The sequence below is a fragment of the Pristiophorus japonicus genome, chromosome 7 (assembly GCF_044704955.1).
Source record: "Pristiophorus japonicus isolate sPriJap1 chromosome 7, sPriJap1.hap1, whole genome shotgun sequence".
Taxonomy (NCBI): domain Eukaryota; kingdom Metazoa; phylum Chordata; class Chondrichthyes; family Pristiophoridae; genus Pristiophorus; species Pristiophorus japonicus.
In genome coordinates this window covers 141152562-141168316 of record NC_091983.1, presented here as the reverse complement: position 1 = coordinate 141168316, position 15755 = coordinate 141152562, and the positions used below count along the sequence as shown (strand labels likewise).

The following is a 15755-nucleotide window of genomic DNA, read 5'->3' as shown; positions in this document are numbered from 1 at the left end:
ATTGGGCTCTGGCTTCAAATTGACTGCAGGTTATTCCAGAGATTTGTCATCTCTGTTAAATGCAAAGCATCCAGTACAGCATTGTTACTGTACTTTGCTGTGAAGTACATTGCTGGCTCATACATCTTGTAATAATTGTGACTGGTATTGTGTTTTATGTTACTTTACAAATCATTCAGATTTTCTGTACAGATATAACCCATATTTACAGGACGTAAATCAACATATTCCCTTGTGTTCTGTTGTAGTGATCATTGCACACACATTTTACATTCAATTTGTACATTTTTGAATTGGAACCCTGCTAATAATCTGGGTAGAATTCTTCCGTTCCTATGTACCTGATAACCAATTCACTTTATCTTGTCTTGCAGGTCAAACTTCCCTTTCCAATAGATCAAATCACAGATCTTCCAAGGAATGATTTCCAAATGATGGTTAAGATGCACAAGTTAACCTCCGAGCAGCTAGAGTTTATTCACGATGTCCGCCGGCGCAGTAAGAATCGGATTGCAGCACAGCGCTGCCGGAAGAGAAAACTGGATTGCATTCAGAACTTGGAATGTGAAATTCAAAAGTTGGTGAGTAGGCTGCAAACCTTCTAACCATTTATAATCAAAGTTTTGTGAGTGTCTGTTCACTGCCAGCCTCACACACGGTTACAGAAGTAAAACAATCTTTTTTTTTAAGTTACTTCCCATTGATTTCTCTTATCTTGGGAAGGAGCCAGAGATTTGCATCTAGCTACCAATCTACAGAGAAAGAATTGACTTCAAATTGACCTAAGGATGTCCTTAAGAAGAATTAAGCTCTAATTAACCTCAGGACCCATTTCTAACAATTAGACCTTGTGGCCTTAAAAGGACACAGATTAAGCTTAATAATTTATTGTGTGTTATGTTGAACCTCCCTTATCCGGAACCCTCGGGACTAGACTTGTTCTGATAAGGGATGTTTCCGGACGAGGGGTGGTCACGTTAAATTGGATGTTGCAGGTACTGAGCAAGGGGATATCGGGGCTGGCTGGCTTGGGGTTGGGAGTGCGGCAGAGAGATCATGGGGGTTAGGGGGAGAGGGGGGAGGGGGGGCGGTGGATCGCGGAGTCAGGCCAGCGATTGCGGGAGTCGACAGCGAGGAAGGACTTCAATTTGTTCATGTCGGAATTCCGCGCATGTGCCACCCAGTGGCCGGGGATGGTTCTGGATGAGGGGTGGTTCCGGATAAGGGAGTTCTGGATAAGGGAGGTTCAATCTGTATAATGTTCCTATCGTTCGAAAGCAGTGCATCCATCAACTTACAATGATCAACTGTTACATTATTAGACTGTTTACCTTGGATATCTTCCATGGATTCAATGCCAAAGACAATTCGTTCCTCTTTATGAACCGAAGTGAGCCACTAGATATATCATGTGCTCAAACAGGATTTCCTTGGCTATGGACAGGGGTAGAATAAATCTTGCATGAAACCATGGCTCAGGCTATAACAATATATAAATACCTTTCGCATGGTGAATGTCCGTTGTACCTCAAAGTCTCACACTTGAGACCATGGTCTGTATCACACTTGACCCTGATTGGCTCAGGTGCAATATTCATTAGATATTAGCAAATCTTAAAAATAATCTTTTAAAAAATTGCATAAAGAGCAAGAGAAAGCCAGTCATTTCCTGCTGGTTTCTTCCAACCTTGATAATCTGGCCTCTCTCCAAGAAGAGGGGTCACGAATATACAAGCCACTAAAGAGACTCCATCGCAGCAGCATTAGCCTTGAATTGATCTCTGGAGATGCACAGAGAGCAGCTGAAAAGTGGCCTCAAAGGAATAGGCACGTTAAACACAGCTCCACCTCAGCAGCAAACCATCACAACCAGACTACTCACAAGCAATGCCACAAAGAGATCACCATGTATGTGAAACATAAGAATATAAGAATTAGGAACAGGAGTAGGCCATCTAGCCCCTCGAGCCTGCTCCGCCATTCAATAAGATCATGGCTGATCTGGCCATGGACTCAGCTCCACTTACCTGCCCTCTCCCCGTAACCCTTAATTCCCTTATTGGTTAAACATCTATCTATCTGTGACTTGAATACATTCAATGAGCTAGCCTCAACTGCTTCCTTGGGCAGAGAATTCCACAGATTCACAACCCTCTGGGAGAAAAAATTACTTCTCAACTCGGTTTTAAATTGGCTCCCCCATATTTTGTGGCTGTGCCCCCTAGTTCTAGTCTCCCCTACCAGTGGAAACAACCTCTCTGCCTCTATCTTGTCTATCCATTTCATGATTTTAAATGTTTCTATAAGATCACCCCTCATCCTTCTGAACTCCAACGAGTAAAGACCCAGTCTACTCAATCTATCATCATAAGGTAACCCCCTCATCTCCGGAATCAGCCTAGTGAATCGTCTCTGTACCCCTCCAAAGCCAGTATATCCTTCCTTAAGTAAGGTGACCAAAACGGCACGCAGTACTCCAGGTGCGGCCTTACCAATACGTACAAGGAGAGTATCAAATTAAAGACCAATGAGTATAAGGTGGCCAAGGTTAGTGGGAAACTAGAAGATTAGGAAAATTTTAAACAACAGCAAAGAATGACTAAAAAAGCAATAAAGAAAGGAAAGATAGATTACGAAGGTAAATTTGCGCGAAACATAAAAACAGATAGTAAAAGCTTTTACAGATATATAAAACGGAAAAGAGTGACTAAAGTAAATGTTGGTTCCTTAGAAGATGAAAAGGGGGATTTAATAATGGAAAATGTGGAAATGGCTGAGACCTTAAACAATTATTTTGCTTCGGTCTTCACAGTGGAAGACACAAAAACCATGCCAAAAATTGCTGGTCACAGGAATGTGGGAAGGGAGGACCTTGAGACAATCACTATCACTAGGGGGGTAGTGCTGGACAGGCTAATGGGACTCAAGGTAGACAAGTCCCCTGGTACTGATGAAATGCATCCCAGGGTATTAAAAGAGATGGCGGACATTATAGCAGATGCATTCGTTATAATCTACCAAAATTCTCTGGACTCTGGGGAGGGACCAGCGGATTGGAAAGCAGCTAATGTAACGCCTCTGTTTAAAAAAGGGGGCAGACAAAAGGCAGGTAACTATAGGCTGATTAGTTTAACATCTGTAGTGGGGAAAATGCTTGAAGCTATCATTAAGAAAGAAATAGCGGGACATCTAGATAGGAATAGTGCAATCAAGCAGACGCAGTGTGGATTCATGAAGGGGAAATCATGTTTAATTAATTTACTCGAATTCTTTGAGGATATAACGAGCATGGTGGATAGAGGTGTACCGATGGATGTGGTGTATTTAGATTTCCAAAAGGCATTCGATAAGGTGCCACACAAAAGGTTAGTGCAGAAGATAGAGGTACGCGGAGTCAGAGGAAATGTATTAGCATGGATAGAGAATTGGCTGGCGAACAGAAAGCAGAGAGTCGGGATAAATGGGTCCTTTTCAGTTGGAAATCGGTGGTTAGTGGTATGCCACAGGGATCGGTGCTGGGACCACAACTGTTTACAATATACATAGATGACCTGGAAGAGGGGACAGAGTGTAGTGTAACAAAATTTGCAGATGACACTAAGATTAGTGGGAAAGCAGGTTGTATAGAGAGCCTGCAAAGAGATTTGGATAGATTAAGCGAATGGGCGAAGGTTTGGCAGATGGAATACAATGTCGGAAAGTGTGAGGTCATCCACCTTGGGAAAAAAAAACAGTAAAAGGGAATATTATTTGAATGGGGAGAAATTACAACATGCTGAGGTGCAGAGGGACTTGGGGGTCCTTGTGCATGAATCCCAAAAAGTTAGTTTGCAGGTGCAGCAGGTAATCAGGAAGGCGAATGGAATGTTGGCCTTCATTGCGAGAGGGTTGGAGTACAAAAGCAGGGAGGTCCTTCTGCAACTGTATAGGGTATTGGTAAGGTCATTAAAGTAAGGTTTAAAGAAAATGTTAAAACATTCAACCTGTTTATATAGTTTAAGCTTCTATTCTTGTCTTTCTGTTGCCTTTCATATTGTTGTCTGGTTTAGTTTCCAACAACATACCTTCCCTCGTGCCATTAATGCAAGCTGCAAAGGCATCAGTGTACTGCAAATGCCAGTACTGATGGATTGGGGCCAGCAAATTGTTTGCTGCAATGCATTGCTAAGATTGCTATTTTTATCTCTCTGACATCAGCAACACTGGAGAGATGTTTGCAGCATGCAATCACAGAAAGCGAAAAGAGAGCCTTGGGCAGGGGATGATACGATTTTCCTTGTGGGTTCTGGAGGAGAACTCCTGCTCCTCCTGATCCTTCAAAGGAATGTTTTACACTTACCTGAAGGGCCATTTCTGTTCAAACCATCTGCAGACCTCCTTCTGCCGAGCAGGAAAGCTGCAGTGGCTTCCCTGCTTAGCCCTCGGTTAAAATGCCATTGAAGTCCTACTGCCGTCATAGAACCCCAATTTTCATAACTATATGAGTCTCCTACCTGTGTTTAGGTGGGCGCCTCATCCATTTGAAAAATCCTGTGGGTTAATATTGGAAATGGTTGGGATCTGAGCAGATAAGTAACCTGCTTGTTTTTAACTGCCCGCCAACTGGTTTTCTGACAGATGGGTAGGGTTAAAATTGACCCCAAGGTGGTGGTTGTGAATCATAATTTGTGTTCAGTTCCATCACATTAAAGCAACTACCTCAATAACTTGAATGGCAAATAAAAAGGAATCCAGTTTCATATTAACCAGCATACATATATAAAAACAAATTTCTGTGCTGAATAAGTTAATGTTATCAATTGTTATATTTTATTATGAGTGGTAATCAGTGTAGTAGCCAGGCATAACTCTAAATTTGCAAACAAATATCATGTTAAAATGTACTTACTGACCAGCCAGATACCTCTGAAGCTATCCTGGTGATGTAGACCTACAACGCAGTCTCAACTAATGTTACAAACACATTAGTCCCACTGAATGAGTTTCACTGAGAAACATAACTCGGTGCAGTAGCTGGTCCTGGCACTTATTACTGAGAGGCATTGAAGCCAGCAATGGACAATTTCCTGACCTAGATATGTCATAATTGTGAACAACCTGAAAATGTGAAGGCAGCCAAAATAAGGATTGTAAAGATGTTATAAGAATATCATTAAAATATGCAATGATCACTCCAGGGTTTAGTAACAGCAAGTGCAAGACATATCCAGGCCACCTGAGTGCTTCAGGCACTTGCTGAGTTGGCAGGCCATTTCCTCTTCCTGGCCCCCTGTGGTGCCTCGAGATCCTAACTTTTCTATTCAAAAAAGCCTTTTATTATAATGTTGTTCAATCGAGTCCAAATCTCTTGGTTGCAGCTAAGAAATATTCAGGAACATTTTTAGAAGGTTCAGCTAGCCAATTTCCTAGAACTCTGAAACCAGTCCACTGCCTATAACGGCAATATACCCATTTATTGCTTTTTATGTTTTTTTTCTCCAGTTTTTGCTCACCAAGTTGCTGAGTACTGCTGGGTGTGGTTCCACAGGCAGCCCACAGCATTCTGTCTCATCCAAGTGGCCATTCTTCACATGTGAACTTAGATAGTTAGCATCAACAGGCTAATTGACCATGGAAGATATTGCAACTAAGCAATCTTGCCTAAGCTAAGCCATCCTGTCCGGGTCTAATGTCCACAGATGTTTATTTCCAGCAAGAGTTATTGGACAACAATCAGCGGTGGGAACTCGGGCTGATTTTTCTCCCGTCTTTAACTCGGAGACACCAACCCTAAATGCAGTGATCCTACTAGTGTCCTGCTGAGGCAAATTAACTCATCACAAACTAGAGGCCTTCTTGATCAGTGTGGCTCACTGCCATGTCAGATGATGCATTTAGCCAAAGGACTATTAGAGGATTTCTATACAGTGGTTTCAGAGCACAAAGAAGGTTCGGATGGCTCTATTCCCAACATTATTCTTTCTCTCTTTCTCTTTCTGCTGCAAGAATAGGGAATCTTAAAGCTATATTATAGCGATATTAAAAGATGGTGCTTTGCTGAGGGAAAAAACTTGCCAAAATAGATTAAAACCACCCCTCACTGACTCTAATTATGTAATATAACATAAGAACATAAGAAATAGGAGCAGGAATAGGCTATTTGGCACCTCGAGCCTGCTCCGCCATTCAATAAGATCAAGGCTGATCTTCTACCTCAACTCCACTTTGCTGCATTATCTGCATATCCCTTGATTCCCTTAATATCCAAAAACCTATCGATCTCAGTCTTGAATATACTCAAAGACTGAGCCTCCACAGCCCTCTGGGGTAGAGAATTCCAAAGATTCACTACCCTCTGAGTGAAGAAATTTCTCCTCATCTCAGTCCTAAATGGCTGACCCTTATTCTGAGCCTGTGACCCCTGGTTCTAGATTTCCCAGCCAGGGAAAACATCCTCCCTTGCATCTACCCTGTCAAGCCCTGTAAGAATTTTGTATGTTTAATGAAAGACTTACATTTATATAGCGCCTTTCACAACCACCGGATGTCTCAAAGCGCTTTACAACCAATGAAGTACTTTTGAAGTTTAGTCACTGTTGTAATGTAGGAACAGGCAGCCAAGTTACACACAGCAAGCTTCCACACACAGCAATGTGAGATAATGACCAGATAACCTGTTTTTGTTATGTTAATTGAGAGATAAATATTGGCCAGGACACCAGGGATAACTCCCCTGCTCTTCTTCAAAGTAGTGTCATGGGATCCTGAGAGAGCAGATGGGGCCTCGATTTAATGTCACATCTGAATGCCTTGCACCTCCGACAGTGGAGCACTTCTCAGCACTGCACTGGAGTGTTGGCCGAGATGTATGTGCTCAAGTCCCTGGAGATGGACTTGAACCCAACCTTCTGACTCAGAAGCAAGCTTGTTTCCCACTGAACCACAGCTGACACATATAAGCCTAGTCTACTCAATTTCTCCTCATAGGACAAAGCCCCCGATCCCAGAAATCAGTCTGGTGAACCTTTGTTGCACTCCCTCTATGGCAAGTATATCCTTCCTTAGGTAAGGAGACCAAAACTATACACAATACACACGGTGCGGTCTCACCAGGGCCCGATATAATTGCAGTATGACATCTTTACTTTTGTACTCAAATCCTCTTGTAATAAAGGCCAACATACCATTTGCTTTCTTAATTGCTTGCTGTACCTGCATGTTAACTTTCAGTGATTCGTGTACAAGGACACCCAGGTCCCTCTGAACACCAACATTTCCCAATCTCTCACCATTTAAAAAATACTCTGTTTTTCTCTTTTTTCCTACCAAAGTGGCTAACTTCACATTTCTCCATATTATATTCCATGTGCCATGTTCTTGCCCACTCACTTAGCCTGTCTAAATCCCCTTGAAGCCTAATAATAATAAAGAGTAATGCGGATCTTGGTTTATCAATCCCTCAGTATGTAAGACACCAACCAATGTGTTTACCTTCGATCTTAGCTTCATATTCTTGTTTTCACGTTACATTTTGTGATACATTACTTGATATTGTGCAGCGATAGTATGTACCTCTTTATAGAGAACGTAAAAGCACTAGTGCTGTTAAGAGCCAACATAACATAACCTGTTATTTTTCTGTATTTCTGGCAGCTGTGTGAAAAAGAAAAGTTACTGACAGAAAGGAACCAGCTGAATGCTTGTATGGGAGAACTGTGGGATAATTTCTCATGCCTGTGCCAAGAAGTGTGTGGAGATGTCCAGTTAAGCCCAGAGCAGATGCAGTCATTGCACAAGTTTTGTCCAGTCTTTAGGCCAATGGATGAGCCTGCAGCTACAGGCAGCACCGCCTCGCCCCCTGCTGGATTAGAGCAGAAGTTCTTGAAGACACAGTGCGCTGGAGATGGTATGCAGTGCTGCTCGGAACAAGGAGGAGCCCATCATCAAGACCAGTGGTCACCTAGCCACAATGCAGAAGTGTGCACGTCAGGAAATTTACAGGGGCTACTCGACCAAGGAACATGTTCGGAAAGGAGGCCCTCACTCGAACAATGCAGTCAAACTGTGACGGTAGATTTCTGTCAGGAAATGACTGATAAATGTACAACTGATGAACAGCCTAGGAAAGATTGCACCTAGTGACTGTGTTTCTTTCTTCCCCTTTTTTTGTTTTCCTTAAAGTAAGCAGGATGTTCACTTGATCAGGATGCAGGCAACATTCATCTGTTGATGTTTTTCTCTTCGATGCACACTACAACAGTCTTAAACTGCAGCAATACTCTGTCCAGGTATTACTCCTCAGAACAGCTGAGGATTATCCTCACAATGGTGCTATACCTTGCTTGTGCAGGGAACTTAACAGTGATGACACTGTTATTTTATTATGATTATTAATTATTATTAGGATTTTGGCCTTCATTCTCAACAGAGAATGGGTCAGGCAGCATCTCATTTTACCTTGAAGGACCCAATAAATAGCTCAGTAGTCTTTCAGCAAGCTCGGTGGCCCATGTCACACACCAACTCAGGAAATCTTCTGAATGTTCAACATAACTCAGTACACATTAAAGATGGTTTTTCATCTAATATCTATATACTGTAAATCTACTCCTGCATCCTCTGTTTTAATCATTAGAATACTGGAACTCTGCGTCTGGATTGTACAAAGAATCTGGTTACAACATTCCCATTTTGCCTTTTGCAGATCTGACCGAAACTTTTAAGAATTTAGTCAGTTAGGTTTTCACACTTGAGCAATATCACCTTCTTTGTACTTCTTTGTAAGAAAATTAACAAAAAAGAATAATTTGAAGTGTATTTGATGTAAATTAAATTTCTAAGACATCTCTGGCACTGCTTTGAAGGTGCCTTTTGAGCAGGGAAGATTTGTCGTTATTGCTGATGTAGAACAGTGATGGTCAAAACTGTCACTTGCACTGTGTCTGTCATTGGGTCTTTTGCTTTACTACCTGATGCATTTCACACTTGTGTTTAAAAACAAAACAAGAGAAGGTATTCAGAGAGATGTTGTCAGTCTATGTACCTTCCCTACCCAACCAAACACAGAGCTAATACTTGCTGCAGCAGCTGCCCTGATCAGGAATAGTCTAGAATAATCAATACCAACTTTTGTAAATTGGGCTCTTGGTATCATGTATTCACCAATACTTCCATTTTAACTCTAATTTTAAACCCAGATTATCATCATGTCTAAAGAAACTTCTGCTCGGAGACCGGGTTTAACACTGAAGTGGATGGTTATGAATGCATGGGCTTAAGATATGAAATACTAAAATACTGAATCTAAAATACTGTGTGTACAAACTTTTGAAAAGAGTTATAATTTTTTAAAATTTTATTTATTTGTATTTTTTTACATACTTTTCAAATTTGTATTTTATTTGCTTTTGTAATGTCCCTAGAAACAAGCTTTTACTAAGAGGGAAAACAGCAACCTGCTCCTAGGTCCTGCCATTGACGCTCTGTCACTAAGGGTGCAAGAGTGACACACCCCAAATCTCCTTTCAAATTCTCCCTCCCTCTCTAGAGTAAGGCGAGCTGCTTCCCCAGTCATTTGAGTTATGATTGGGCATGCACAATGTGGGGAGTCTCGAGTACAGACCTGTTACCTGCCATCCTATGACACATTAATCTCAGTGCACAATCCCTCTGTACACAGGGCTCCACCTCTTGTTATATTTACAGTTCCTATTGTACTAGAAGATGATAACTCAAGGGACCAGGTGACACTTTTGTCTTGAACTCTACACTTTCATCTTTGCTGTTTGGGTTAATCAAATCCGATGAAAACAGATTACAAATTAATTTGCGCTAATTCAGCCGATTCATTTTTGAGTGCTTTAAGTGCAAGTAGCGGAAATTAAATTGTTCCATCCGACATTATAAACAGTGAATACACTTCAAAAGTATTTCATTAGCTGTAATGCGCTTTGGGAAGTCCTGAGGTCATGAAAAGTGTGATATAAATGCAAGTTTTTTTATAGCATAGAAAAATAAGCATACCTCTGAAGCTGTGAACAAAGTGGTAAAGGTGTAGGAGAGATTGGTGCCATCACTGCAAAGTGGTAAACCATTCCGTTTCCCAGCTATCTCTTAATGACTTAATGAGCACATAGTGGAAAAAAAGACAAAGCATTCCTCCCAACTGGCTCATTTGTAGGAGCACGGTGGGGGTTGTCCTGAATTGATGATGCACTATTGGAGTGCAGTACAAACAACCTTTTCATGTTACTGAGAGCAACAGGCTGTCCAAATACAAAGTCTGAAGCAGCTGAGGCACAGAACACCAGCCGTTTAAAGCTGGGAGGGGAAACATTAGAAATCAGTTAGATGGATAAAAAAGTGACACTTCCCTAATGGTCAAATTTATAAATAAACATGTGGAACTTAACTTGCATTGTATGTTCAGACAGGGCTGATTCTAAGAGGTTGTTCCCAGTAACTGCCATTACTGTTTAGTCCATAAACCATAGTGGTTGCAGCTGTTACAATATAACTCAAACATATTTAGAAAATTCTAAGCACTGTATTTAAATTTTCATTTAAATATTCATAAAAAAGATCTGATTCTCTTGAAAGTAAGCCAATATCCCTTTATCCCGACACATTGCAAGTGTCAGTTTTCACCTTATTGTAAGTTTTATTTGAACACATAACTGTTGTTTTCTGATGCAGCTAGGTGTTTGGCAGTCACTATTGTTGGACGACACTTCCTGTTTCCAAAAAAAGGAAATATAAACTAGAAAAACCTATGGTCAAGCTCGTGCATTTCAAACCACTGTTCAAACAGCATTTTTATGCTTCAGGAAAGTTAAGCTTAGTATCCATAATTTAGCAGTAAACAGTTTGCATATTTGCTTAATTGATTATATAATCTGTACTTTTTTTGTTGCTATTCTGAACCCTGTTACGAACAAAACAGTTATCAGGTGATTAACGGGAAACATTATTTATCTCCCGAGTGTGCTTGTATTACACAGTACCCAGACAACCTCATTTCATTTAATTATACAGTATATTGTTGACAAGTTAGTTATAGAAGTCAGATTAGGTGTTTCTGTTCATAATCTAAAGGTGCCTTCTTTTATTTCAAATTGATTCTGGAACAGACCAAATTTAGCCTATGACATTTTGCTCTCAAATTAGTTTAAAACTTTTTTTCATGCCTGTAAATATTGTAAGATTTTGGAGGCATAATATCTGCACAGTCCAACATATTTCTTGTTAGCGAATTGTCCTTGTGAAGATCTTCAATTTGTCTTTGTTTACACAACATCCCTAAAACAGCAGTCAATATATTGAAGTTTGTTGCTAAAGAGAGCAATGAGGTTTCAGTCTTGGCAAGTGGTGAAACTAGCTTCAGTAGGACTCATAGCCAAATACCTAATTATATATATATGTAGTCATCTGTTTAAATAATTTGGAATTAAGTTGTCTCTATTTTTTTAACATCTGTATTTCTACTGTCTAAAAGGTCCAGCAGACTGTGTTTTCTTTAAACAACATTGGACAATATACATCTACAAGGTTTTTACATTTCATAAACTGACCAAAGTATTATATTCAATGCCTTGAGAATTTGCCCCACTAAAAGTGCAAGTCCCAACCCTTCATCTTCCTTAAGTTTTTTTATTATTTGCAATTTTAGATTCCACCATCTTAAATAAGTGGTCTCACCACCAAAACATTTTTTTAAAGTAGCAAACTTACGATGGTTTTGTTTTGCTTTGTCCATTATGGTTGATTTTTAAATATGTGTGTATATTTGGGGGCTCCACCGATTGCTCAATGAGTTTATCCAGTGAGTAGTTGCACCATAAACTAGGAAGGTCCCAATTTCAATCCTGGTTAGCTACTTGATCTTAACCAGGACACTGACCAGGGAGCTACAGATAACTTAATTGCTCCTAGGTTAAGGAGAGGAAAATGGATCAGGGATCTCACTGCTGATTGTTATCCACCAATTTTAGTGTATCTGTATGGATGTTGGGTTAGGATAGGATCAGGCTTGGATGTGCATTCAAATAGCCTATCAACACTCACTGTTGAGGCTCACATATGAATGATGACCATTTGTGGAACTATATCCTAGCAGAGAGGCAAAATCCTCTAGAGGAGAAGGGAGGAAAGGAAACAAAAATTAATAGAAATGTTTTACTAAAGCAGTGATTGATGGTGATGTTTGCTTTGGTAACACATATATTAAAACTGGAATAATGTACAGAAAATTTGCATGACTCCTGAATGCAAGCATGACATGCAAATTCATGAAGTAGTCCTATTTTTTTCAACAAAACAAAATGGTCTGTGCTGATGGACATCTTTGAAGACATTGGTTTGGAATGATTACTCAGCCTGATAATGTGATTAAGCTGAAATGGCCCTAAAAGTTCAGCTACTCATGAGTATTTTGCACTTTGGGATGGTTATTTTTACATTTTCATCTCGGCACTCTGGTACCAAAATTACTGCCTTGTCTATTTTCTAGCCTTTGTTTCCTCTGCCTTCCAAATTCGCTTACTAATTTTCTGCCTTCCATTTCCAGCTTTGCTTCTCTCCCTTCTAAACCTACTCTCAGGTTCCCATCCTCCTGCCAAGCTAGTGATTGGTTGAGGGCCAGTTTTAAAGTCCAGCTTGTCAGGCAGTCAGGATGATTATTGAAGTTTAACCCAATCACATCAGTAGAATGATTGCCCACACTTTGGATATTTGGCTATTTCCATAAACTGTACAACTCAGTAGCAACCAAGGTAGGTGAAGTCAATGGTACTCAGGGTGGTTAATGCATACAAATGATGTCATGAGTTAATTCATGAGATTGTATCTCTGCTAATGTTAGTTCAGCTTCCTTGCAGCCAACCTCTGCAACCTCTCCAAGCCTATACCCCGATGATGTTATCAGCACTCATTGTTTATGTTAAAAAATCAATGGACATTCCAACTCACTGAAAGTCAACATGCAGTGGTAACTAGATGCACATTAAATATGTCCTTACGCAGAACCAGCATTTAGCTGAAATAAAAATAGGTATCACAGCTCAGTCAGAATGTGGAAGAGAAATGTTTTTTTAACATATTCATACTCTCTATCTTTACCTGTCCTCTTCCTGTATAGTCCTATAAAATGGCCTCACCCATTCCGACTTGATTAGGGTCACAGCTGAAATATAAATCAATTTATGTTTTCAGATGCTGAGCAATGTGCTTTGAGCATTCTGTTTCTATTTCCAACAGTGGTGGGGCTAGAAATTCGTCTCGAGTGGTGGTGCAAAATGTGCGGTATCAGATTGGTCGCCGTCATATGCCGTGCATGATATTCATTTCCACTTCAGTCAATCGAACTGAATATCGGGTGCTGCATATAACAGGCAGCCGATCCGATACCGCCCGCTTTACGCCACTGCCCAAGACGAATTTCTAGGTCCTGATTTTTTTATTTCAACATTTACTGTACGCTCTCTAGAACTGATGTGATTTACACTCCAAAAGGGAAATTTTAACTTCCAGTGAAAAGCCAGCAGGAAATGTGGGATGCTGGCCTGGGAGCTGCAGTAGGAGATCCAGTACATTTTACTGGCTCGGTCTCATTTACATCCCACAGGCCCAGTTTCACGCTCCCAACGGACATCAATGGCTTCTGATATGAGGTTCGGGTGCCTTGGAAGCCAGCAGTCAAGTAAGTCATTTGGTGGGGGGGGGGGGGGGAGCGGTTTCAGGAGGGTTTAACAGGTGGAGGGGATAGCCCGGGTTGGCAGTGTTCCTCCTGGCCCCACAAAGAAAACGTTGACACTTGCCTTACAGGGCCTTTGCTTCTTACCCGCAAGGTTTATTCAGCGGGCACCAGCATCAGTCGTTCCACTCGGCAGGTTATTAAGTTATACTTTGCATAAATTTATAAGGCTGCTACCTGAGTCAAGTGGGCAGTTTAACTGCCCAGAAAAAAAAGCGGCATTAAGATTGCCAGAGGTTATGAATCGAGCGGCAATTTTAATTCCAATTCCTCCTGGTTTCCGTCAGACGAAGGCAGTTAAAAGTCCCTATCAGATAAGTGGAGATCAGCGCAAGGTGCTAATCAGAAGTTCAGAAATATCACTACACACAGAAGCACCATTTACCTACTCAGTATTTAAATCTAGTAAATTCAGACAATATTAACAGTAATACAGGAGGGGAAAATAAAAACCTTAGGAAATCTTGTTTCTACAACTTGACAAGTATTTTAACAAATGTCATTTTATAATTAGAAGTGCTGCTTGTTGATTTTTGTTTGATAACGATGCTGCACTGGAAAAATTCACGTGCTCTTAAGAGAATAAATGTCGACCAGATTCACCCTGTATATTTTTTTGATTCAAGGCAACAGTTACATTCAATCTTTTTTCCATCACAAAACTAAAATACTGTCTCTACCAAGTGACTGCTGGATTTTTTCATCCATTAAAAAGGTCCTGTTAATTTCAGCAAAAGGCTTTGTAATTGTTGTTTATACAATGGCAATTCAGTGTAAATTTGTTTACTTTACATTTTAAATAACTTTCTTCATAACTAGGGATGATTTCATCCCTATCTTTAATGTGGTGTGATAAAATGCATTGCTAATTTAAATACCTGTATTATTTAATGTATAAAAATACATAACTGCTGAATTTATATCCAATCGTGCATACGCCTTCAGAACAGGTGAAGTGATTTTAAACCAAATCTTTGACAAAATGTGTTCTTTCGGAAGCCCCACTGTATCACACAATAGTTTGTTCCAGAATCACATTGGAATCAAATGCACCTTCACTCTTGCCTTATGTAACATGGAATACTCTGGAGGCCATATTCATGATGGGATGGAAATAGTGCTTATGGGGTGGGGGTAAGACAGCCGCTGTCTCAGCAGCGTGAGATATTCTCTCAAGTGACACATATCTACCTGTATATTGCTCCGTACCTCTCATACTTGGTCAATGACTGTTATCATCAGGTGTTTTTCTACATACTTTTTACACAAATTCTGTGTGGGATAAATTTAGTAAGTAGATTCAGTGCATCATTTCAACATTCTAGGTCTGAAGCTTGTAGTTCTGAGTTCTTTTTATCCCAGGTGACTGTGTTTTCTGCGGTGTTTTTACTGTCACTATCAGATTGCTGTAAACGCTTCCTTTTTGTTAAAGAAAAAAAATTGTTGGAATGAAGTTTAAAAAAAATCACATTCAGTGTAAATACAGTATTGTGCAAAAACTGTTTTCATTCAGTTGAACTGCTAGTGTTAAAAGATTTTGTCTAGACACCATTTCTGTTGTTGAAATAAATGACATATCATTGCATAGCATATCGGAGTTCTGAATGTGAAGTGTATTGTATTGTAATTGCCATTGGTCGTCTCATGGACACAACCCACTATTTTAAACCATGAGTAAATTAACCTGCACTCAGTTTAAAAAATATATAGACATTTTTGTTTAAATTGAATTTAATTTTATTTAAGAAAAATGCCCCCGTATTATGCTGGCATAGCTGTTCTGAGGGAATAGCAGCCACAGTCTTTGCTATAGCCACATTCTATAGCTTCTTATGCACCTAATCCAGCTAAATTTACAATTGCAGTGGTCTTACAAACATCGTTCAATGAAGCAGCTCCTCCAGCTTAACTGCTCAATTTTCAGACTTTTCCATCTTTAGTTCCAAATAACCAACTTGCAAGAAGGGATTCAGGAAAAATCAGATCTTCTCTTGCAGTTGCAAAAGATGTATGCTTTTAAGGGTAG

The 15755-nt window shown here is 40.1% G+C and overlaps 1 protein-coding gene and 1 non-coding gene across 10 annotated transcripts in view; both read left to right on the top strand.

Moving 5' to 3' along the window:
- Window positions 1-15271, top strand: part of bach2b (BTB and CNC homology 1, basic leucine zipper transcription factor 2b) — a 388463-nt gene extending 373192 nt beyond the window's left edge. For all 9 annotated transcript variants that reach the window (XM_070885374.1, XM_070885377.1, XM_070885375.1 and 6 more), the window contains 2 exons: window positions 375-581; window positions 7633-15271. In XM_070885374.1, coding sequence (XP_070741475.1) covers window positions 375-581; window positions 7633-8118 — 693 coding nt within the window. In that variant the 3' untranslated portion in view covers window positions 8119-15271. The remainder of the gene's footprint in view (window positions 1-374; window positions 582-7632) is intronic.
- LOC139267656 (U6 spliceosomal RNA) lies at window positions 12178-12286 on the top strand. Its single transcript, XR_011593937.1, has one exon. It is a non-coding gene; the product is annotated as a U6 spliceosomal RNA (small nuclear RNA).
- Window positions 15272-15755: the final 484 nt, after the last annotated feature.